We start from the raw sequence: 26,530 nt of genomic DNA on the forward strand, positions 1-26,530 counted from the left end.
TCCATATAAATATATAGTACATATATATACTACATAAACACCCACATAAATATACAATATACCTACATATACAGTACATAAATATCCATATAAATATATAATATATATATTACATAAATATCCACATAAATATTTAACATATACTAAGCAGTTATAATATAACAATTTTCACTATTTTATTTATATCCCTCCTCACACTCCCAGTTAACACACTTCCTCCTCTATATACCTATATACTTCTTTTTAAACAGGTTTATGTTTTTACTTGTGTATTTGTGTTTTATCTCCATCTCCAAACTGTTCCACAAAGTAACCCCACAGATTATAACCTCCTTCTCTTTCTGTGAACATTCGCCGGATATTTTTTGGCAGTAGGTTATTCCTTGCTTTTTACATTATTTGCGCTGTTTTGAATTTAACCAGATCCATAAATTTCAGCGTGTGTGATTTTATAAACAGTGGGTTTGTATGTTCTCTGTATCCTGCATTGTTTATTGTCCTTATTGCTCTTTTCTGTAGTGTGCATATTGGCTGTAGATTGCTTCTGTAGATGTTTCCCCAGACCTCCACACAGTAAGATAGATACGGTAAAATCAGTGAACAGTATAGAGTGTATAATGATTTATGATCCAGAATATGTCTTGTTTTCCCAAGAATTGCAGTGCACTTTGAAAGCTTTGCTTGTATATGATCTACATGGGGTTTCCAGCAGATTTTGTGGTCAAGAAATTTAATTTCATATACTCTTTCTATTTGTGTATTATCTATTATCAGTTCTACATGAAAATCTGTTTTATGTCTTCCGAACAGCATAATTTTTGTTTTGATTTAAACAAAGATTTAATGATAATTTAGTTCTGTCAAACCACAGTTTTAGTTTGTTTATTTCTGTTGTAATCATCTTCAAAATCTGCTGCAAATTCTCCCCCAAACACAAAATATTAGTATTGTCTGTGAACGAAACAAACTTCAATAATTTTGATACTCTGCATATGTCATTGATATATAATATAAATAATTTCAGACCTAATACCGACCCCTGTGATACTCTGCATGTAATGTCCATGTACTCCGATTTATGGTCACCTATTTGCACAAATTGTTGCCTGTTTCTTAAATAGCTCTTCAGCCAGCTCAATCCAACTCCCTTATAATGTTTAAATAAATAAATAAAATAGATGCATGCTCATATTGAACAGGTGTTGTAATACTTCACACCTGACTGGTACATGCCTTCATTATACAAGGGCTGATGTCATCCGGTCTGGCAGCCTTTCCCTGGTTAAGTTTTAAAAGTTACCTCATCACCTGGTTAGCTGTGATGTATAATCCAGTGGGGCATGAGTCATGGTCTGTACTGGCGGTCAGCAGGGTGGTGGGGGGTGAAAGACACAGAGGTGGGTCAGAGTAGGACTGGTGGGGCAAAAAGGTTGAACTCAGTGAAGCAGTTGGGGGACTGCTGGCGGATGAGCCCGAGTCGAACCTATTGCAAATCCGATTCATCTCATTAGCCCACTGTATGTTTCCTTCAACCGCAGCCCCACCACTTCTCTGGAACCCAGTGATCTTCCTCATCCCACTCCACACCTCCCTGTCCTCAGTCCGCTGTAATTTTTCCGCCAGTCTCTGCCTGCAGGAGTTTTTACTCTTCCTGAGTCTCCGTTTAAGTTCACTCTGTACCAGGGGCATCACTAGGAGTTGAAAACATTCGGGGCTTTAGCTCTGAAGTGGGAACAATTTTTTTTTACCTGGAGGTCCGGGGGTTTCTTCCCTGGCAAAATTTTGAATAATTCCCTGTTAAAAACGTGATTGTAACGTATTTTGACAAAGCATTTTGTCAAAGAATGAGCACTCGTCTTCTTTTATTGGGTTGCCCAAATTGTTAAACCCGAAAGTTCCCCAAGTGGGGGACTTTGAAAACGACTTTGCAAACACAGTGTGAAACAATGCACTAATCATGAAGAATATAGTAATGTTGCACATCAAATTAAACAGCAGAACCTGGGCTACAAGGCTGTATAAACCATTTTTACATGCCCCAAACACAGCTTAAACAACAACTAAATGAATAACAACAAAACTCCATACAGCACTGATGTGCCGACCCACTCGCCATATTTCGGGCTCTAACTCGACGCCACGTTATGCAAAACACACAGCATACACCTCAAAAGAAAGCAGATAGTCTGTCGTTTCCACACATACGCGCCTAAGCACGCTACACCAAAGCATCAGAGAGACAGAGGCCAGAGAACAACAATAGCAGAAATTGTTTCGCCAAATGATAGTTGTAAAATTTTTCTTACCTTTGTTGTTTTGCTGTGAAGAGTTTATTCTGCCGGTAAAACACGGTACATCCTAGTAGACGGACATGTGCTGCATTCAAATGAATCTGGGCAAACATGACGGGCTTTAGGTTCCGGGGGGAAGCATTACAATGACCGCATGCAGCAGCTGGTTTTGGTGGGTATAGCATCATTCTATTGGCTCTAACGAATCAAACAAGGTGTCAATCACTCAAATCGACCAATCTGTTGTGGAGATAGAGCCTCCAAAGGACAGAGGAGAAAATCTGATTCACATTTACATGGTGTGCTGCCTTTTTGTTTTTTCCAAAAAAATCGCCTAATATCCATACTTACTACAAGACTAAGTAAAACACAGCGACTCGGTGCTGGCCACCAGTATGCACAATAAATACAATTGTAATACCTACTCAAGTTGCACTTGAAAATTGACTGCCCATATATGGGCATATGCCATGTAAGCTGGTGTGACAGTGAGTGCATTGTGTGCTGCTGTGCTGCGTTCGCTGCTGTCTGTTGTGTTCCTGTGCCATGCCATGGATTTTAATTTGGAAACAAGGTGCTTTATTAGTAAAAACCCCCCCAAAAAACGGAGGCTTAAAAGATCCGGGGCTGAGCCCAAAACATCCGGGGCTATAGCCGGGAATGCCCAGGTCTAACGACGTTCATGCTCTGTACACGTTTCAGTTCTGTTCTGTCCACTGACCTAAAGGCCCTCTTTTTTTCATTTAGTAGGGCCTTCAAGTCACTAGTGACCCAGGGTTTGTTATTTGAGTAACATCGGATCACTAAGTGGGAATAGTGGTATCAACACAGATATTTATGTAATCAGAGACACAATCCATAATGCTATCTATATCTTCCCCGTGTGGTTCATAGAGGGCATTCCAGTCAGCAGCCTCCAGAGCCCACGCAGGGACTCCATGGCCTCATGAGACTATTTCTTCACTGTCCTAATTATGATAGTTTATGTTCGTTTATTAACACGACAAGACCACCTCCTTTCTTTTTGCGGCTCACTGAGGTGTCTTGGTCCTCACGGACTGTGTGGAAGCCGGGGATGGTCACACTGGAGTCCGGTATCTGTGCAACCATGAGTCCGTGAAGCACATTATACTGCATTCTTTGTAATCCCTCTGTGTCTTGACAAGCGCTTCCAGTTCCTCCATTTTATTTGCCAGGGATCTTACGTTTCCCCTGATGATTACTGGGATACAGAGTTTAAATCTCCTTTTCTTCATCCTCCATTTAACACCCACTCTACAGCCCCGTCGTGTCCTCAACTTCTCCAGGATTTCGGGCTTTTCTCCAGCCACTGCGGTCGGTCGCAAGGCAATCAGCTGATCCCGTGTGTAGGAAAGGCCAATGGAGTTGCATACATGCCCCTCTGCTACCAGGAGTGACCCAATTAAACATAATACACAACACAATAATAAAACGCATCCTAGCCCCTGGAACTGCATCTTAGCAAAGTATAATGTCCTTGACACTTCGCACTACTTAACAAAACCTGTGAAAACACACGTTTAAGGTGACAAAAAAGTTGACATAAAGGACAAGAGCAATAGCTGCTAAGACAGGCTGTCGCCATGACACATCGCCATGTATATAATATAAAATAAAGAGATGACAACAAGATGGTGATGAGTGCCCTTTTTATGAGACATGTCTTTCTATTTCTTTCAATAATTGTATACTTTAGTGTTTAAAATTTGGCCCATGGCATCAATTTTCAATTAAAGGCGTGTTGTGCGTCAATTGCATCTGAGTTGAGCTCCAGCCCCTCCCTCTTCAACTTCACTTGTCATCAAAGCCATAACAGTTATCACACGCAATCAAGCGCCCTGCAGTGCAGCATCACATATCCCTGACCTGCCTTCATGGACAGCCAGGTAACAATAGTGTTTGCCCTGAGCCTCGCAGCTGTTCGTTGCTGTTGTGAAATTAAACCACTTACAAAACATCTCATTTACAGCCAGTCTAATTAGGAGAAGAACTCACTATTAAGCTTAGCAACACGTGAGCTAGTCTGGCTGTTTGGCTGATTCAGGTTCACCAACTGCCTGGTGTGAGCAGAGACAGACACCAAATTACTTTTCCACCTCCACGTATCTCTTTAAACCAAAATTTAAAATTTAAAATTATGTTTTACATGCGGTTTGGTCCTGCTCTAACATGCTATGCTGAAAGAGCTCAGAGTTGCAGCCAGAGACAGCGGAGGTGCAGCCACTGCACGCATCTGTTCCCTGGTATTCTTTAAGAATATTTAAAGCTTATTTAGAAGATAATTATAAAAAATAGCATGTGACTGTTCAATAAAAGAGAAGGGAGAAGAAAATGAGGAGATGAGGAAAACAAATTGAGAGGAGTAGAAGAAAGGCATGGAAAATAAAGTGAGGAGAAGAGCAGAACACACTTAGCCTTATTGTTACAACTGAACATAGGTCTGCTTTGTAGTTTGGAAGGTAGGTTGGTTGGTTTATTATTGTATTTATTCAGAGAACTTCAGAGGGCTTTTCGGTTTCTGTCCAGATTTGTTGATTTTGAATGGTTTTATAGAGCACTAAAATGTGCACAGTGTGTGTCATTTATGTCTTTGTTGTAGCCTGTTATTAATAAATGATAAATGTAGAAGGTGCTAGATGTATACAGTATACTGTAGAGCTTGAGACACCTCATTTGTAAGCTAGACAGACCTTTCTCCAGCTCATAACTGTGCACAAATGTCCTTACTGAGGCCTCAAGAAACCCTCTGGTGCTGGCGGATAGAAACCTCCTAGCAGGATGTACTTTGCATGCACACATTTTTTGTTTTTTTGCACCAGAACACTCTGTGTGCAAAAAAGATCAAATTGTGGAAGAGATGTTCCTTCTTCCACTTGAGCACCTGCCCATCAAAATGTCTGTGCGTGGCACTGCTCTTCTTCATCTGCAGGCTGAGGAGGCTCAATACTGACTCACATCTTTAAAAGTATCCTGACCCAATTGCTATGCACCGTCATAGCAGTTGTACGCCCCCCAACCATAAGGCTCTACAGAGAGGTGTGAAAACTACACTGCACATCACCAGTAGCTGCCATCCATGGAATACCTCTACCAGCAGTACAGGAAGAAGGCCAGTAGAATTATTAGACACCCCAATCACCCCAGCCACAAACTGTTCCACCTGCTGCCATGTGGCAGCTGGCACTGCAGCATAAGGCTTAGGGACAGCTCCATTCCACAGACAATAAAACTTTTGAACTCTTGAGCACTGAGAACTTTACCTTTGTATACTTTTACTAAGTGTTTTACATTGTTTAAAAAAAGGTTACACCACTGTATGTTTATATTTATTATTTCTCATCATGTATAGGCATTTACTACATTTCTGTTTATTCATTTGCAATACCCCCCCCCCACAAATTAATATTATTTTATATTAGATTTTATATATGTGATATTTTATCTCTTTGTTTTAACTTGCACAATATTATATCTTGAATTATTTTTTTTACATGCATGATTTGTTTCTCTACATATATTCATTATAGTATTGTTGAAAGGAGCTCAAGATCTGAATTTTTCATTGGTAATGACTGCGTCCTTATAATAACAAATAACTTGAGACCAGAACCATCCCTTAGGTACATATCCCTGTTGTCTTGTAACACTGATGATAATGAGGAAATTACTGCAAGAAATCACCTCTCGCTCTCATCTGCAGCCTTCTCAGCCTCCTCCAGCTTCTGCAGAGCTGTTGCGAGTCTCTCCTGAGCGCGGTCCAACTCTTCCTCTACTAGCTGGATACGTCTGTTCAGAGAGGCCACTTCTGCTTCAGCCTGAGCACAGATAAACATGGTGCAGACACATTTAGACAAACCAGTGTCTACAGCTGTGCTGAACAGAAAACCATTACACCAAACCATCTGAGAAGTAATGTGTGGAAACTTTTGGATTCTGCAGATAGGTGGAAAAACTGTGGATAAAGGTGAGTCTGACTTTATAAAATGCAATTACTTCACACTATTACCATAGTAGTGACTTTAAAGTCACCTGTTAGCTTGTCACTGAGCCATTTTCACCTGGTATTAATTTGTGTCTTGAGTGATTAAATTGCAAGTGGACAGCTCCAAGTATTTTCTGTTCACACCTGGCATCAGAATGCATCTCCATACAGCAGGCAAAATTTCTTTTTTTTATGTTATCAACTGTTTTCATTCAATTTTTCCACCATTTCATATAACCAAATATGATAACATCACTTTCACAATACGTCCACGGTCTCCGGCCACGGTGTGGTCGCTCCGTCTTCTGCTGCTGCCAGTGACAGTATTTTACGCACATTGATTAAAGTGCGCCCGGTAACCCTGCCATATGCATATGCAGCTTCGGGTTCTCCATCCCAACACAACTCCTTTTTTTCGATTAATTCATTTCTGTTTGCTTATATGGTTTATTTGTTTCGTTTGATTATTTTCTTTTTATTTAGTTCAATATTCCGCTGTGGGTTTGCTCTTAAGTTACTGTACAACTAGTTACTACTCCTGGTTTCCGCCCGCAGCTGAGTTTTGGGGGTTAAGGTTGTTTTGTTTCATTATATTCTTGTTACTTTGTGTTTCCTTTGTGTATTTGTAATTGGTGTCAGTCATTTAATCAGTTATTGGGTTTATTCTGTTCCTGTTTGTGTGTGGGTGTGAGTGCTGTGTGTGTGTGTGTGTGTGTGTGTGTGTGTGTGTGTGTGTGTGTGTGTTTAGTATAGGTCTCCTGTTTTAACTGTGCAACCTACTGTATCTGCCTGAGTGTCCCCCCCACAAGCGGTATTATAATTTTGTTTTTCCTTTTCCAGGACAGGAGCTGGTGAAGTGTGCGGCAGACTTCCCCCTGTGGTGGTTCCCCTCTCACTCCCCTTAATTTGGCGTGGCACGTGGTGGTTTGGTTTGTAGTGGGTTTTTTTTTTGGTTTGAGTTGTGTCCGTCCCTTTGGTTTTGATTTAGTTTAAATTAAGCCTTAGCCCTGTTCCTAGTTTATTTGTTTATTTCATACCACAAAGTACATTAGTTTATTATTTTGGCACTCAGGCTGTGTATTTTTGGTATCTTTGTGTTCTTTTAAACATAGTAAACCTCTTTTAATCAATAAATCTTTGTTATATTTGGAAGTCCGTCTCTCGTCCTCTCAGTGTAACGAATCTGTGTGGCCTTATTAGTAAGGGTATTGGTCAGAGGTATTTCCTGGGTTGCAATTCCCCTGGTGGCATTGTCGTGCAACTTCCTCCCTCTCCATTAGGCCACACATAGAAGGAACAAAAAGCCAAAGTGTTCAGTGATCCCTCCCAGACCATGGACATGAACATTAGAACTCCCCACACGGGCGCCGGACCCCCCTCATCCCACCCGTCCTCCCAGCCCGCCTGTGGCAAACCCACCCCAATAAAATAAAAGATAAAAAAAAATAATAGTAAAAATAAAGAACACAATCAATCCAGTTAACAATACAGATCTAAACAATTCTCTGTTCTTTCAGCTTTTCAATGGCTCAATGTCCACATACCTGAACCAGTGGCTAGGAGCAGTTCCTGTAAAGGTGGTCATATAGTGGCCAATCTTTACATGGAAGATTGGGAGAAGAGAGCGCTGACCACCTTTACAGGAACTGCTCCTAGCCACTGGTTCAGGTATGTGGACGACACCTGGGTCAAAATCAAATCAAAATCAAAACTAAGGAAGTGGAAACCTTTTACGGAACACATTAAATTCACGCGGGAGGATGTCAGAGGAGACGGTCTACCCTTCTTAGACTGTGCAGTACACATTGAACAGGACAGGAACCTAAACATAGAGGTTTATAGAAAACCTACACACACGGACCCATCCTCCCATGTCCCACCCAGGACATGGCGGTTTCATACGACCTGTCTTCATCTTGCAAACTCACCCACTTCGAGACAATTTCTGATGAAACTCTTTCTAAACTGATTTTCTCCTCCAATTCCACTACCTCCCTACTGGATCCTATTCCCTCTAAGTACATTAAGGACCTCTTCCCAATTCTTAGCCCACTACTACTACATATAATTAATAGCTCTCTTACCAGTGGAACAGTACCTGCATCTTTTTAAAACAGGCATAATCAAGCCACTACTCAAGAAACATAACCTGGACCCTGATGTCATCAATAATTACAGACCAATTAGAAATCTCCCCTTTCTTTCAAAAATCCTAGAAAAAGCAGTAGGCCAACAACTCACTGATCACCTCTCCTTCAATAATCTATACGACCCTCATCAATCCAGTTTCAGAAAATTCCATAGTACGGAAACCGCACTGACAAAAGTGGTCAATGATTTACTACTCGCCTCCGATTCCGACTCAGCTTCAGTATTGCTGCTACTAGACCTCAGCGCAGCATTTGATACCCTTGATCACCATATTCTACTTCACTGTCTAGAAAGCTACATAGGACTCACCGACTCTGCTCTCGCCTGGTTCAAATCCTACCTTACCGACAGATCTCACTTTGTTTTTCATAATAACGGCTCTTCAGAACGCAAAAAGGTCAATTATGGTGTACCACAAGGGTCTGTGCTTGGTCCCATTCTCTTTACCATTTACATGCTACCCCTCGGTTCATTAATCAATAAATACAAACTAGGTTCCCACTTTTATGCAGATGATACTCAGCTCTACATATCCATCAAGCCTGACACCTCACATCAACTGATCCATCTAGAACAGTGCACACAAGAAATCAAACAATGGATGTCATCAAACTTCCTTCTCTTAAATACTGAAAAAACTGAAATGTTAATCCTAGGTCCAAAGTACATCAGAAACAAATTCTGCAATCTCACCTTAAACTTAGCTGGTTCTATAATTTCACAAAGCCCCCGTGTTAGAAATCTCGGTATTTTATTTGATCCTACTCTCTCCTTTGAAGACCATATTAATAATATAACAAAAACAGCATATTTTCACCTACGTAATATTGTCAACATTTGTCCCATTCTCTCTATGACGTATGCAGAAACACTGCTTCATGCATTTGTCTCGTCCCGATTAGATTATTGCAATACACTTTTCTGTGGCTTACCAAATTCAACCATTAGGAAACTACAACTCGTTCAGAATACTGCTGCCAGGATATTAACCAGAACCAGAAAATTTGACCATATCACCCCAGTTCTCATTTCATTACACTGGCTCCCTGTACACACTAGATCGGACTTCAAGATTCTGCTTTTAACTTATAAAATATTACATGGACTTGCACCATCCTACTTTTCATCTCTACTTACTCCACGTTTATCAATCAGGCCTCCACGATCCCATAATGTCGGTCTCCTATCCATCCCCAAAATTAATAAATCATCAACAGGTGGTAGAGCCTTCTCATACCGAGCCCCTCTCCTCTGGAACTGCCTTCCCATTCAAATCTGTGAAGCCAACACAGTCGATTCCTTCAAAAGTAAACTCAAAACACACCTTTTTGCATCTGCCTTTAACATCACATAGTCTCTGTCCTTACATACTACATCATGGTTATCTACTACTACTCAGTCATTGTGCGCATCAATGTATGTTTAGTTTTTTATATATACAAGTGCCAATGTTATTTTTGTTTTGTTTTGTTTTGTTTTTGCTTTGTTTTTGTTTTGTTTGTTTAATTTGTTCTACATAGTCATTTCACTTGTTTTTATATATTTTATTTGTGTTTTGCTTATGTCTTTTTATGTACAGCCCATTGAGGCATTTTTTTGTGATTTTGGGCTATAATAAATTTTGACTTGACTTGACGGACCAATACCTGCTGTTTGACTCTCACCACCCACTGGAATACAAGTTGGGAGTTATCAGGACACTGAATCATCGGGCTGAAAATGTGCCCACTAGGACAGAGGGGAAAGTGAAGGAACAGAAATACACCAGGGAAGCACTTCAAACCTGTGGCTATCCCAACTGGGCCTTTGCAAAATCCTCTAAAAGACCCAGAGCAGACAGAGAGGAAGAGACACAAAAACGTAACAACATTGTCATTCCTTATGTTGCAGGAGTGTCTGAGAAACTCAGGAGGATTCCCCCACCTACAATGCAGTCTTGGGATCCCTCCCCAAACGACTTCCTTTGGTGTTGGTGTTAGTTTGTTGGACAGTTTAAGAGCTGCTGCTGTGTTAGTTTGTGCTTACTGGGTAGACACTGAACTGACTGTTTGTCGGGAGGAGAGTGTCTCAAGAGACAGACCTTCAGTGCTGCTTCTAACCTGTGTAACAGTATTGCAGACCACCTCCAAATGTGGTCTGAGCGATCAGATCTCAACACACATATAGGACACATTGGGTTCACACCTGTACTTAGAGCCACCCACTTGTGATCCAGTCACCCAAGGGGCATGTTACCAGGTTATGAGGTGTAAACAGGGCCTTAGTGAGGTAGTGGGGGCACCAGGAGTAAATGGAACAAAGTAAACACAGCTCAAGATTTTTTTATGTAGGTTGTTTTTAAATAAATTCCAATGATATGAGATTTATTTATTTGCTTGCGTTTTACTTTTTTCTTTTCTTTTTTTAAATGTTTTCTTCTTTTTTTTAAGGGAAGGTCCCTAGTCATGATAAGTGAAGTTGTGAATGACATGAGTGAGTGTCTGAGTGTTGATTTTAGTTGATAAACTAGAATTTGAAGCTTGCTCACCGTGGAGCCACACCCTTACATTGGTATTTTGTTCCAGACAGAAAAATGGCCATTGCAGACAACTGTGTACACTTAGGATTAACTCAACATTAGAAACTGATTTTAAAAAAAAAAAAAAAAAGCAGGAGAATACAGGCAGGAGTGTTTTCTGTTTCTTCTTCTATGATTGTGGATCATCATGGTTTGTGGTTAACAGGAGCCATAGTCATAGAAGTCGATTGTTCGTGTGCTGTAATAGCTTCTATGTAGTGTACAACATTCCAGTGTTTTATTTATATTTTTTATATTTAGTTGTAGTCTGACAAAATGTGTGAGACACCAGAATGTAATTATTTCATTGAGTAATTAAGTAGCAAGACTTAAGGGGGACTAAATAAATACTATGACCCAGGCGGAATGGATGATGTTCCTAAAATGGACATGGACCATTGTTAAGACTGCAGCCAAGGTTAAGCGGCTGACATCATGGCCAAAATAGGGCTCTGAATCCCCCTGACAGCTGTGAGTAGTCCATGCGGAGCATGATGAGAATGGAATGCAAGGGAGAAGCAGGAGGCAGGGCATCAGCCAGGCCTGGTTTACACTGGTAGCATCACAGCTTTTATCAGAGCCTCAGTTCAGGGCTTACATTGTACACCAGTATGAGAAGGTAGAAAGTCTGTGATATTTAGAGGTTTACTATGTGTGACAGTTCCTCTATCTAATCAATAAGAAATAATACACGAAAGCAAACAAGATGCAGAACCAATCACTGTACCTCTTAAAGGCCCAAATTCATTCTAACGGTATATACAGTTTCTGTTCTCTGGAAAAAAACAGTCAAGCGAAATAATGTCAATAATTATGAATTAATCACAGCAATTGTGTATTGCACTTTTGGAGTTGTATTACTCACATCAGCAGCTTTCTTATCGGCCACCTCAAGCTTCTCCTGAGCGTCTTTAAGAGCCTCAGAGTATTTATCAAGCTCATCCTCCGTCCCCTTCAGCTTCTTTTGCATTTGCAGAAGTTCATCTTCATGCTGATGGTGTAAGAGATCAAACACATAGTTAGCAGGTTTGCAATAACACCATCAAAATGTATTCATGAGAGTCTTTTTGACATGCTTTATTCATTGATATAATGCCCGGGATTACAGGAAGTTCATTTTATTCCAGTATGGTCACATTTTTTCAAGTCAGTCTGAAAACAGTTTTCACATACCAATATGTACGCTGAAGCACTTTTCTTTTTTGATATAATCATTCTTCCTGTTCATACTGTCTGTTAATAGATCCCTTCCTGACATGCTTTCAGTGGAAAATCTACATGTTCTGTGCCTAAAGTGAATTAAGCACTAAAAAAAAATGCACCCACTTGATTTGACTAACTCCAACTTATACTTCACTGTTATCTTCAGAAAAAAACTTTTGAATGTAGGTCTGTGCATTAAAGTGAGACATTTTAATTGTTAATGTGAACAAGAGGAAGGATTACAGCTAGCAAAACCTGTTTCAGTAACAGACTTAGAAAAGTGTGAGCCTGTAATTTCATATTAACTAGCTTTTGATCTACCTTGCACTCACATCCCAAAGAATATTTTGATAAAAATATTTTTGCTCACATAGTGCCAAGGTATGTTTCAAATTAGTTCTTACCAAGTCTTGTTAGAGCATGCTGAATTGTATGTTTTAGAAAGCAATGATAACTGTTGAATGCAGCCATCCCTAACTCCGAAATCAGAAAGGTGTTGCGGGTTTCAAATGCTGTTTGACAATCTGACAAGCACCTCATGTAATGCATACTGATGTCTTCAGACTGCAGAGAAATTTAACCCAAGATTGCTGAAATTACTTAGTAACAACCTTTAAAGCCACAGTGTGTAGGACTTTGTCCCATCTAACAGTGAAATCATATATTGCATTCAAACGGATAGCGCGCTCTAGCACCTCACTGTTTCAAACGCGTATTGCAATGGTAGCCGCTGTGTACCAAAAAGCTATGATAACATTGATGAAACCATATCATCCGATACTTCATGGAGTATTCATCCAGGCTCCTACACAGACACAAGCGACGCGAGTTGACAAACCCCCTCCTCATCATGCTGGCTGTATAAATTGCCAGGTGTAAATCGAAACAAACCAGTCACTTCTTGTCTTTTGACAGCTGACAAGTGGCTCAACCTCACACACCTCATCCCTCTCCTCGCATCACTGCACCACTGACAGTGGCACTGGCATTACCTTTCTCCTTCAGCAGCTCTTTCCACTTGGGAAAGGCTACCCCATTTTTTGAATTCATCGGTCACCTTGCCTTTTTGATTCCCTTTTGCGCTTTCTTGGTGATGAGGATTCCGTCTCCCATGATGCTACATATGCATGATCCTGCATTATTCTCAAAGAGTGGGACTTTGTTATGCTGCAGTAGTGCCGGGGTAGTAATGAAGCACCTCTTGCCCCTCTCCTTCGGCTTCTCAGTTACGTAGCGCTGGTCTGGCTCTCAACGAAAACGCTGAAGGCGGGGCTTGTCCCTGGTAGTGCTATTTGTTGCTTGCTGGCGGATGTATTTTCAAGATGGCGAAACGTTACAGAACCCCCAAAACGACTTACCCGTCCAATGTACAAACAAATCCGAAATTCACCTTTAACGAGAATAAGTCAGATTATTGGTGGAGGTAATAATACACCAATGATGACGTATTTATGAATGCAGACATGAATTTTTGCCAATAAACAACTGAAAATGCTACACAATGTCCCCTTAATGGTGCTCTGATTATATAAAAATCTAACACTTTAGCATTAATGGGTCATAGTTTTATAACATGGAACCTACAACCAGTACACTAAGGATGCTTTCAGACCTAGAGTTTGCTTGCTTTGGTCCGAATCAGGGACTAAGTTTGTCACAAAGTTGCATAATTGCCTGGAATTGGTTTGTGTTCTCACAGCAACATTTACAAGTGGACCAAATAAAATGGCTTGCGTGAGAAAGCTGCTCTTGATTGGTCAGAATATTCATGTGAGAAAAATGCAGAAAGTAAACCAAACACTGTAGAAGAGTACACTTGCAAGATAAATGCGACACTCTCTATTGTCAAAATGGAGGGACAACTACGTGGGCTGATTTTAGCGCTGGTCATTGTGTACTATAATGCTTGCATTGTTCATTTTATACAAACTATACAGTTTGAAAATGAGGCGCTATGGGTCCTGGTTGTGGAATGATTTAATTGTAGTTTTAAGTACAGTTGCTTCTGTTGTTGTTATCACAGCGGTGCCTGGACAGCGTGACGTGTGTGGTTGTACTGCTGCCGTGGTCCCGCCAGATGCCTCCTGCTGCTGCTGCCATCATTAGTCATTAGTCATACTTCTTCTGTTATTATACACATATGATTATTGTCACACATGTATACTGCCAGGTATTAATACATACTTTCAACATATTGTACCGCAGTAACCAGAACTATAACTATAATATTATTACTTCCATTAATGTTGTTGTAAGATACTGTCATTACCTGCATCTCTCTCTCTCTCTCTCTGTGTCATATGGATTACTGTTAATTTATCATGTTGATCTGTTCTGTACGACATCTATTGCACGTCTGTCCGTCCTGGAAGAGGGATCCCTCCTCAGTTGCTCTTCCTGAGGTTTCTACCGTTTTTTTTTCCCCGTTAAAGGGTTTTTTTTTGGGGGAGTTTTTCCTTATCCGCTGTGAGGGTCTTAAGGACAGAGGGATGTCGTATGCTGTAAAGCCCTGTGAGGCAAATTGTGATTTGTGATATTGGGCTTTATAAATAAAATTGATTGATTGATTGATTGATTGTTGTTTTAAAAACAAATTCCACCACAGACTCAGTCATGATGTCATCAGCGACATCAATCTGAGTCACATAGTGCAGACTGTAGGGTGGCATCTGATCGGCTTTATCGCTTGAGGGCATGCATCATAGTTTGTTCACATATTTTAACCTCAGCAGAATGACCACAGCAGATTTAAAATTTGGCAGTAGCATCCTGATTGGCTGATAGAGTTCATAGTGAAGTTTGATTGGATAACTACAAGAGTGAACACCCATTGTATAGCAGTGGGAGTTGGATGGAGAAAATTGTGAATGGATGAAGCACAAAGAAGGTCTTCCTGATTGAACTTCTGCTGAGCTTCACTTAGCCAAGTTTCAGTGAGGTAAGAACATCTCACTTTCTGATATCCCATTAGAAACTAATGGGGGCATGAGGGTCGTCCAGATTAATACCCAATGCCTGTACAATGGCTAGCAGGATGCTAGTTGGCAGAGAAGATCCATTTGGCCGGGATTGCACCAATGTATAGATGAATGCAGAAATAAACTTGCTTCTCCATGTGGCTGGGATCGTAGCAGGTGCACCTTTTCCATGATGTTCACATTTGAAATACTCGACTGGCCAGGTAGCAGAGTCAGCAGAAATTTAGCAGAGCTGATAGGGAGGTGACTACAAATGTCTGCAGCTTGTAGAACATATGTATATGATATAATAGTGAACAGTCACAACGATGGCCTGTGAAAACTGACAGTGTGGCGATTAATCACACTGCAATCACTTCAGTATCAGGAGTTTAATACATTCTTTCACAGTTACATATCCAGGGTTACACCACCCCCAACCTCTGCAGCTCATTCAGAATGCAGCAGCGCGGTTGGTTTTCAGCGTACCCATTACAGGACCACTATACATCCCTACCCATCCACTTTGCACTGCTACTGCCATCTGGCTTGCTGCTCCCCCACTATGAAGGGGCCCGGCTACCGCTTAACAAAATTACAACTGTTTGCTGGTGGCTCCACAATGGTGGAACAAACTCCCCATTGACATCAGGACAGCAGAAACTGCACATCTCTCATCACAGAACTCATCTGTTCAGACCGCACTTTGGCCTATAAAATAATGATAAATAAATAAATAAATGGATAAATAAATAATAAACCCTTTCTTTTTTGTTTCTAAATGTAGCACTTGAGGCAGTCCTGCAGTTCTTGCAATACTGTGGTTGTAGCCACACAGTTGATTGCACTTATTGTAAGTCGCTTTGGATAAAGGCTTAACAAAGACAGCAAGACCTCATCTTCTCTTCTCACTGCTCTGTTTTTTTCTCTGTCCACCAATATTAGCATGAAGCTGGTATTGGTGAACTTGATAGGGAGTTGCTGTGAAGCATGCTGATTTTCTGTGGAGCACTGCCCACTTTCTTTTGGTGCCTGTGTTAACTAACTGGGTAGTTCACACTGGACACACCAGCTTTCAATCAATTGTGATAGTTGCTGATAGCCTGGTTCCAGACCATAGACCCTGCCCACACATCTGAGTAGGCCTGGTCTGGCATACTGCAATGAATTTGCGATTTATCTCCTCCAAACGATGGACAGACCAATGAATGCCGGGGGTGGGGGTGGGTCTAGCGATTAGCCAATTAGCCATGCTGATGTCAAGCTGTACGCTGGTGGGTAACTGGTGAGGATAGCAACAATGGCGACCGCTACAGATCCTACAGACCACATTAATGATGCTATTGAGGTATTTCGCCACTACTCGCGTTAATGGAGGACCAAATTAAGGAAGCTGCTAAACTGGATTTAACGGCGATGCAGCTGGGCACGCACGACGATGGAGACATTTTAAACAGGCAATGCTCGCTTGTTTTCGGCACCCCTGAGGCATGGATACTAATGACGTCAGATTCTGGGTGAGTTGTTGATCTCTACTGATTGGTTAGGGAAAAATCAAATTCCCTCCCCCTTGTAAATCGCCTTCAATGGAGGCGATGTCAGACTGAAGGTTCTGGGAGCTTCAGTCTGACACTAAGGCTAAGTTGGTGAGGCTATTTTTCTGCGAGCTGTGAGAAAATCTGGTTAAAAAAAACAGACTGAACCTATTCTGAACTATAAAAAGGATATATTACATTTGTATCTGATTCTTATAGATGATGAAATATGCTTCCCATGCTTACTTATTCCACATATTTGTCAGTTGTGTAAACAGAGAGCAAGGCTAACAGAAACACACACACACACACACACACACACACACACACACACACACACACACACACACACACGAGCAGAGAAGACTTGCTGACCAGTACAGAGATATGAGCTACTGGTATGAACAACCAGGCAATTACTCATGCCACAGTTGTCATATCACAGCACCTCCTCATCCAGTGTTAATGTGGCTGTTGACTATATTGTGCTTACTTCATCAACCCTGTTGTTGAGTGACCTCATGTGCCCTATGAAAATCCATGGAAGAAAGGTTTATATTTCTTGTGCCTCTTGATCCTCTTTTTGACCTTCACACTGGCTGTTCTGTCACTGCAACAATATCTCCATATCATCTCTGTTATATGCAGTGTTGGGAAGGTTACTTTTGAAATGTAATAGGTTACAGATTACTAGTTAACCTGTTACAAATGTAATAAGTAATGTGCTATTTTAATTTCTTTCAAGCAATGTAACTAATTACATTTGATTACTTTCCTGACAAATGTTTTAAACTGGTCAATAAAGCTGAAAAGTCCTAAAAACATCGGTGCTGCTCTCAAATTTGTCTCAAAGGCTTTGCTGTTTGCATTTTTGGAAAATATGTCAAAAGAAGCCATTCCTGGACAGTGAAGATGCAAAGCAACAAAATTATGTTTTATTTTACAGAGCAAAAAAAAACAAAAAATCCAAACATATGTAACCCCTTTGTAAACACCAAAATTTTGTTAAGAAACTGTAATTTTATTTCATATTTTTTCTCAGCAACTGTAAAAAATTACAGATACATTTATTTTGTAATATAATTACATCACTCTGTTACATATGATGAGTTACTCTCCAACACAGCATATGAAACTCCAGCTGCATGCCAGTAATCCAGTAGCTTACTTTAGCCAGGAGCTCCATTTTCTCCAGCTAACTTTTACGTCAGAAAAACTTCCTGAAAATGCAAATAGCCACAACTACTACTTCAAAACCAAAAAACTACAGTAGTGAAAATAATCTTGCATAAAATGCTCTTGGTTAACAAAAGTGTGAGGTAGACAAATGTCTGAAAACAATGTGGCAGAGCTGCTGCTCCTCCTCCAGTTGGCAGTCTTCCAGTTTCCTTTTCAGATGGTACAATGCTGTCATCACAGTAACAGATGGAATCTATAAAGGAATCTATAATGCAGTGAAAGAGACCCTCAGTATCTTCCTTGTAGTCCTCCTTGAACATTTCCCAGGAAGACTGCCAATTAGAGGACATCTCATTCATCATTCTTCTAACATGTCCTTTGGAAATTAAACAGTTACCAGAGAGGTTTTTAAATGTGGAAATATGCTGGACCTTGTTCTTCGTAAATGGATAAGTGAGTTAACCTTATTAGAGTGCCGATGATTTGACACAAGTCTGGATTTTGGGGTTCTTCAAACTTAAATGAAAACAAATTCAAAAACTGAATTAATCTGGAACTGTTGACAGCTGTCCACTAAGAATGAAGTAATGAGTTGTTTTTAGCTTTGTGCAGCTCAGAGGCTGATTCAGAGTTAATCAGGAACAACTCATAAAGAAAGTGGTCAGCATGTCTATTTACAGATATTTCTTACTTATGTATTTATGCACTTAAATTCTAAATGGACCTGCATTGTATAGCACCTTTCTAGTGTTCTGATTACTCAAAACTCTTTAACTCTACATGTCACATTTACCCATTGGTGGCCAAGGCTACCATATAACGTGCCACCAGCTCCTCAGCTTTAACACTCTAACACACTGATGGAACAGCCATCAGGAGCAATTTGGGTTTCAGTGTCCTGCCCAAGGATACTTCAACATGCAGCCTGGAGGAGCCATGGATGGAACCACCCAGCTTCCGATAAGTGGACGACCCACTCCACCTCCTGAGCCACAGCCACCCACAGCCAGTAAAGTAGCTGATAGTCATTTTACTCCAAATATGGACAGAGAACCCCCAGTATCACGTTTCAAATCTGCTATTACACATTGTGGAACAGATGCTAGCACAGGGGTGGGACCCTGCTTTCTATCCATTTTGCTAGTAGGTGCAGCATCCAAAGTTAAAGATAAAGTGGAACTGCTTCCCCAATTCTTGTAAGGGTCAGCTAATGCATTCACAAAATGTGCAGTCACTTTTCACTTTTCAGTGTTTTGATTTTAAAATATGAAATAATTTTGCATTAGATGCTGCTGAGTTCCAGCCTAAACAGACAACTACTCAACCGAACCCAACAAAGTATCAGGTTTAGGGTCATTTTGTTTTGTAAAGCTTTAAACTTGAGTGTTTCAGGTTTACTTTTTAAAGGGGATTCATGAATTTCAAATGCAATTATTAATTCGCTTGCTGACTGTGAGCATGTCATGTGCCACAAGTAGAAAAAAAATGACGACAGGAAAGATTGAAAGCACTAAAACAAAGCAATAATAGCAATAGCTCCAGGTTTCCAGGCCTTTGCAGAACTCTTTGTAAGACTGATAAAACTGACTACAGAAGACAAGAAATTGACATTATTAAGCTTTTGTAAGAGATAAGATGAGATATACCTTTATAAATCCCACAATTGAGAAATTCCAGTGTTGCAGCAGTCAAGAAGAGAAAGAGTCAGATTTAGAATTTAAATAAACTAGGCATATAAAAGATATAAAAATACAAGAGACAGCAATAAATAATTAAAAGCATAAGCAGTAACTGCTCACCTATAGTAGTTTTATGAAACAGTTGATGAAAAAGACAGTCTCACTGAATTTAAGGAGTGACAGGTAACCTTATGGAAGGAACATGGCTGGAAATTCTTCTCTGCATCAGAGAATCATATACTAAGCCAGTTTATCCCAAACCTGTTTGATAAGACTATTTTAAAGAGTCTGTTTGATGAAACATGCTTTTATGGGTTTGCGTTACATGATTTGCATCTGTGTTCATAACCCACCTGCTTGCTTCTGTCTTCAGCTGCTTTCTTGTCTGCTTCAGCTTGTTCAGCCTGGTCCAATGCATTCTCTTTGTCCAATTTCAGCATAAGCATCTTCTTTTTGATGGCTTCCATTTTTGCTGAGATTCAATGGGCTTTTGCAACCGCACACAATGAGTAGAGACAAGAAGACAAATGGGTGCAGGATGGATGAGCTGAGAGCCTGATGGAGACACTAAACCCAGGCAAAGATAGCAGGGAGATCATTTATATGGCAGAGGAGAAGACACTCCTACTTTTAAGCTCCTTAACTCACCCACACAACCGCACCCTCCACTATCCTCCGCAGTACCAACTCTAATAAAAAATCAAGCTGCATTCTAACAACTTGTGATTACATGTATGTTTTGTGCTTGGAGACACAAATACCTCAGAATTCCAGCTTTTGAGCTACTGTAATTTTGACCTATTCCTTGTGATATGGGTTCAAAAGTGAAGAAAACATCAGAGAGAATAGAAAGATAACTTCCACTTCCCTGCATGGGATCAATATTGTTTATCCAATATGACATACAAGGAGGCTGAGTCATAATGCTAATATAGACATGATAAAAATGCTTTAGTCGTTTTCTGTCCGACACATACTGCTCAATGTACACACCAAAGGTTGGATTTTAGTCATAGAAATTAAAGCACCTGTGGCTTTGTGACTGACTTCAGTCGATGCTTTTTCTTCAAAATGTTTCAGAGTCCCTTGATTCTTCTTCCTCTTCTTCTTCTACTTGTTTTCTTTGGAACACTTAATACAAAAGCATGGAACAAGTTTCCATATTTAATTTTCCTTTTTGTTATGGCCACCATGCAATTAAATAACAGCTGATACTGCCATTAAGTGAGAGAGCAGAGCACTGCTACAATCACATATCAATTTGACACCATTTACTTTTACAGTGGAAGACATGTTGTGGGATTAAAGGGAAGGCGATATGAATTACATCTTCTATCATAGCACATTGGAGAAGGAACAGTTAATATAGTTAGAGGCTGTTTGGGGGTCTTTTGATCATACCACCTGATCTGTATCAGCAGATGGGGTTTGATGAGTCCTACAAGTGAAGAAAATATGTGTATTGATAATATCTGTATGAACTGACTGTGATTGCTTTGATTTTTGGAAGATTTTGAAATCATTAAAACTCATTGACCTCGTGTATTAGATGAGTTATAAGTGCAGCAGGAATAAATGGAAGCTTTATCACACTGTAGTATAAATGAATACCCAGACTGTTGTCATACCCATTGTCAAATACTGATGCTTTGAAATGCCCCTTGTCGTGTGATATCAATGCCAAACGCACCCTTTACCTTCTTTATAAGATGCAGCTTGCTCTCAGGTAACTCTTTAAACTCATTGTGCTAATACTTGATGCTGAGAGAAACTAATGGAGTATGAAGAGCAAGAAAGTCCACATAGGGTGGAAGGCAGGGGAGGTGGATTAGTCAGTCATAAGGAGACTTTTTTTTAAGATATTTTTTAGGGCATTTTAGGCTTTAATTGAAAGGACAGACAAGTGTGAAGGGGGGAGAGAGAGAGAGGGAGTGACATGCAGGAAATGGCCACAGGCTGGAGTCGAAACCGGGCCCCTGCAGCAACAGCCTTGTACATGGGGCACCTGCTCTATCCACCAAACCACAGACGCCCCCATAAGGAGACTTTTACCCAGGAGACCATAGTCCGTGTCCTGTGTGTTGTTGTTTTTGTTTGTTTGTTTGTTTTTGTTTTTTGGCATTTAGTCGTTATTGGACAGGACACCTATTAGAGTGAAAGGGGGAGAGAGACGGGGGGGATGACATACAGCAAAGGGCCACAGGTTGGAATCAACCCTACAGCCGCTGCGGCAAAGACATAGCCTTTGTACATGGGGCGCCTGCTCTACCAGGGGCCTGTATCACGAAGCGAGATCAACCTTTCCTGGGTTACCCAGACCTATCCTGGCTTGAATAACCCTAACAATGGCAATCAGGATAATCGGTATCACGACGCTGGATATCAGCTCGGTAACTCAACCCAGGGTTGCTTTATCAAGAGCTGTGAACATGCACGCAGCGGACCAATCACAATCATGAGAGAAGCGCAGCATCACTGAGCATCACTGAGCGTCCTCACAGAGTGCCGTATGTGAGGGGGAAAAAAAGTATTTCTCGTGAGGATCAGAGATTAATTCTACTAAAATATGAGGAGGAGAAAAGCAACATAACAGATAAGGCCAACACCGTGGCAGCTGCAGGAGGAAACATGCGTGGCAACGCATAACGGGATGAATAATGTTTAGTTTTAGTTTAGATTAGATTATTTACACATAATGTTAAAAACAGACAGTAAAAATTTACAAGATTAAAAAAAGAAAAGTGCCGGAGAGGTTAGAAGCCACTAAAGGCTTATCAAAGAAATTCCCCTGTCAAAACATCAATGAAATCACATAATAGAGAAGAAAAAGAAACGAGTCAGGAAAGAAGAAATAGAGGAGGAGAGAGGGAAAAATCAAGACAAAAGACGGTAGCAAATAAAATGATGTGTAGGTTAAATTCCTCATCACTGGTTCAAGTAGCTACAGTACCTGTACCTGTACATCTGATGTTGATCACACCCTTGAATCCCATGAAATCAATGCTGCGCAGATGAATTGCGTGTATTACAATTATCGTCTAACATCATTGCGTCTGATAAATTGGTCTTCTTTGTCATAACGTTATATATGCTACAATAAAGCTTAAAGCTGACGCCACAATTAAATCATATCAACACCAAACTGATAGTCTGAATAAAATCATCCTGATATTGAGCTGTGTTAGAAATTAACAGCTGCGCAAAATATACCTAGTCTCCCTCTTTAAAAAACAAAAAGGAAAATCCCTCAAACACCATGAAGTGTAGACATGATAGGCTACTTTCCACATTTCCAGCAGCAAAGCTGTCAATTAGGCCCATTATCTTTAACAGGGATCATTTCCTCCAACAAAACAAAATGTTGGCACTAATTAATGGTGCTATTAAGTGTCCACAAATTATCAGTTTCTTTCCTATGAAGGGGTGGGATGAAATTTTGACTTCTTTCCACTCCTTTTTGAACAATCTTTTCATTGTCTGTTGTTGTTGCTTTCTTTTCTTTTTTAATGTTCAAAATAAATTTTCAAATCAAAATAAATCAAATTAATTAAACTTCCCGTCATGACTAGGCTGCATTTCTGTCAGCAGAGTCATTTTCTTCCGAACAGCTGATTGGCCAGTGGGTGGTGCTTTTTATAGGATCAGATTCAACCCTGAACTTACCCTGCTCTGGAACAGGATAGCCGTTCAGAGTTAGTTACCACAGTGATCTACCCCGATAAGAACTGAACCGGCTTTGTGAGACCAAAAACCCAGGGTTAACCCTGAAGTTACCTCGCTAAGACATTAATCCTGCTTTGTGATACAGGCCCCAGGTGAGCTAGTAGGCACCCCATCAAAATGTTGTTTTATTGTAACTTGTCTGATTTATGTGTAGTCGTCACACACTGACGTTACTCATTTACATCACAGTGATATGTAACAAACTCACTTACTTTTACCTAAAACATAATCTTTTTCTAAACCTAACCAAGTAGTTTTGATGCCTAAATCTGACTGCGACCATTTCACAACATCAGCCACATGTTACAATGTGTTGAAGCTGTGTGTCGCATAAAGGTGCTAAAGGGTGCCCTGCACGTTGCTGTTAGATGTTGAGGGGCATGACCAAGTGTCAGTACTTGACGACCTGGGAATTGGAAGGAGTTGCAGCCTCATAGACGTTTAAGCAATTGTTTTTAATGTTAAAGGAGCAATAAGCAAAATTCATCATTTCTAGATTGAAGAAATTAAAAAATTGCTATGTGAAGAACTAGAGGTGTAATTTCATCTGGAGTATAGCATGACCTCACACACGCTCTCTCTGTGTTGATCTCCAGCCCATTGTTTACAAGCCGGTCTGGCTGCGCGTTCATGTAGCCTACGTTCATGTGAACCGCCCCCCCCAGCTCTTCTTCTCCTGGACAGGTACAACATAAAGTCAAATTTCTGTTTTAATTAGTGTTACAGTAACGTTAGGCACATGTCGCTATATCGATTCAATTAAATTTAATGTTACAATCAAAGCATGGGTTAATGTCCGGAGCTTGAGTTATTAGCGGCTTGGTCCCAATAATGGGTCAGGCGTTTTGGTTGTGTTAGGTGAGTAGCCCGGCAGCTCAGCTAACATTTGCAATTAGCGTTGTAAAATGTAGCCTGGCGGGCTGCATTTAGCTATTCCCCTGCCTACTTCAATGATGATGGTCCCTGTAATAAATGCAATATATTTGCTGAAATGGAGGCGAGGCTCAGTGACTAGAAGAGCTGGTAGAAGCGCTCCATAGCTGCAAGCTACTCCAGTAGCCGTAGTAGCTCTAGTGCTAACTCTGGGAGCTAACGCTAACATTCCTCTCTTCTCCATGAGCCCGCCAGGCTCCACGCTAGAGCTCGCCGGATCCGAGAAGCAGGCCCCCGGAACGTTAGCATGGCAGCCGGCTGGTGCTAACGCTAATGTCCCCATGCTAGAGCTCCCCAGAGCCGAGAAGCAGGCTCCCAGAACGTTGGCATGGCAGCCAACTACTGCTAACGCTAACGTCCCCACGCTTCTCAGCTCCGACTCACTGAGCCTGGCGGAGAAACGTGGGGACGTTAGCACTAATGGGCTGCCATGTTAACGTTCTAACTCTTCTCTGTGAGACCGTGAGCCTGGCTCCCGGCTCAGTTGGAGTTGGAGTGTTAGCGTGGTAGCCGAGTAGTGCTAACACTAACAGGAAAGCAGGGAAATAGCTAAACACAGCAGAGACCGAGAATGAGTGAAAGACATTGCTAACTGCTAAACTAAGCTGGCTGTTTAGGTTTTATGTCCATGCCCCTGTGGCGAGTGAATCTGCCTGCAGTGAAAGTGGGGGCTAACCGGTGCTTCCTTGTCATGCTCCACTTCACTCAGCTGCTAACGTTAACACAGCCAGTTAGCCTCCGCTAGCTTCCCAGCTAGCTGCTCTCCGTTTGGATCCAACTGGAGCACTGAGCCCTGGTTTGTTACTCAGGTTTATGTGGGAAGAAGCAGCGGTTATATCGGGCAGCTGAGTGAAGCGGAGCCTGCGGAAGAAACACCGGGACTGTGTGGATGTGATAGTCCATGCTGCGGTACTCGTCTCACCAGCACAGAAGAAGCGAGTGGGTGCGTTGGGGGTGTTGGAGAGCAGAGGTAGAGGGAGGAGTGGCTCATGACACTTGGTTTTGCTCTACAGGCAGTGCACAACAGCGAACCTAGGGGTGAACGATTTTGCTTATTGCCCCTTTAATAATTCATTCAAGTATAACACTTATCAGTAAGAAAGATCAAAGTATTCATTTACAAAGAAATACTTACAGTTAGACCTGAGATGAGTTTTAAAAAATATTGATAGTTACACCCCCCAGAAATGTTTTATCTTTTCTATGCAAGGACATCTTATAAAGTATTCCAAGATGTCACATATCACCACTTTGTCAGTGGACTTTTATGTCCAGATATTACAAGCTAGGTATCCTCCTGCGTCTGCTGCTGACATTCTGGGAAGCTGCAACCAATGCCGGGACATTAACAAAAGCACGTGGTTAGGTTTAGGCAACAGAAGCACATGCTTAGGTTTAGGCAACAAAAGCAGGTGGTTAGGTTTAGGCAATAGAAACATGTTGTTAGGTTTAGAAAAAAACATCATGGTTTGGCTCTTCATTCATACACGAAGCGAACACTGGCCTTCCGGAGTAATAAACATGGTTTGTTGGACGCCTCCCCTCTTGCCTGCCCTACAGGGACTTTTCAGCTCCTTTTATTACCGGCAGCATTTCAAATTGACGCCATCCACCAGCATATCATATTGCCACAACAGGTGCTGTCCAGCCAACCGGCGACTATCATAACACCGTGATAGGTTCCTCCCGGCCACCTAACAAACTGACGCCACCTGGCGGTGTATCTTACCACAGTGAAAGTTACATTTGCCATTGATGTCTGACAACAAAATCACTGACACAGCCAAGATGATGACAGCGCCAATCTGCACCCACTCCTTAATGATAAATGTAGTCATTTCATATATTTCACATTAATTCATTAATTTTCCGAGAGTAGAGGGTATTCTTCATCATTCATCTTTACTTTTTAGAAGCGACAAATGCATGAAATGGTTGAGAGTTCTCTTTATAAAACGTGGCTATTGACTTTAAAGGCAAATGATGTGTCTGAAAACAAGTATGCTTTAATTCATAACTAAAACCACATTTTCATACTTGTATGAAATAACTGTCAAAATGCTCCTTTTAAGTTTGAAGAGTATTTCAATTTTTTGTTATTTGTATGAATTGTCTTGGTGATGGGGTGAGAGGTTGAGAGATAGAACAAACACAATACAAACTGACACTAGGGAGGAATGCCTGTCCTGTAACCCTATTCCATCACCTGGCCTGTAGTGCCTATAATTGGATTTCTCCAGGGGATGAATAGAGTACAGGGGCGACAGGGTGACTATGTCAGTTATTCCCCCTCGCTAGGCCCCACTTGGTTATTAATAA

The 26,530-nt window shown here is 41.0% G+C and overlaps 1 protein-coding gene across 1 annotated transcript in view; it reads right to left on the minus strand.

Moving 5' to 3' along the window:
- LOC125904294 (tropomyosin alpha-3 chain) overlaps window positions 1-20,132 on the minus strand; it is a 74,009-nt gene extending 53,877 nt beyond the window's left edge. Inside the window, exons 1-3 of the mRNA XM_049601629.1 lie at window positions 19,909-20,132; window positions 11,868-11,993; window positions 5,994-6,127 (exon numbers count right to left, since the gene is read on the minus strand). Of these exons, the coding sequence (XP_049457586.1) occupies window positions 5,994-6,127; window positions 11,868-11,993; window positions 19,909-20,022 (374 nt within the window). The 5' untranslated portion in view covers window positions 20,023-20,132. The remainder of the gene's footprint in view (window positions 1-5,993; window positions 6,128-11,867; window positions 11,994-19,908) is intronic.
- Window positions 20,133-26,530: the final 6,398 nt, after the last annotated feature.

The sequence above is a fragment of the Epinephelus fuscoguttatus genome, linkage group LG17 (genome assembly GCF_011397635.1).
Source record: "Epinephelus fuscoguttatus linkage group LG17, E.fuscoguttatus.final_Chr_v1".
NCBI lineage: Eukaryota > Metazoa > Chordata > Actinopteri > Perciformes > Serranidae > Epinephelus > Epinephelus fuscoguttatus.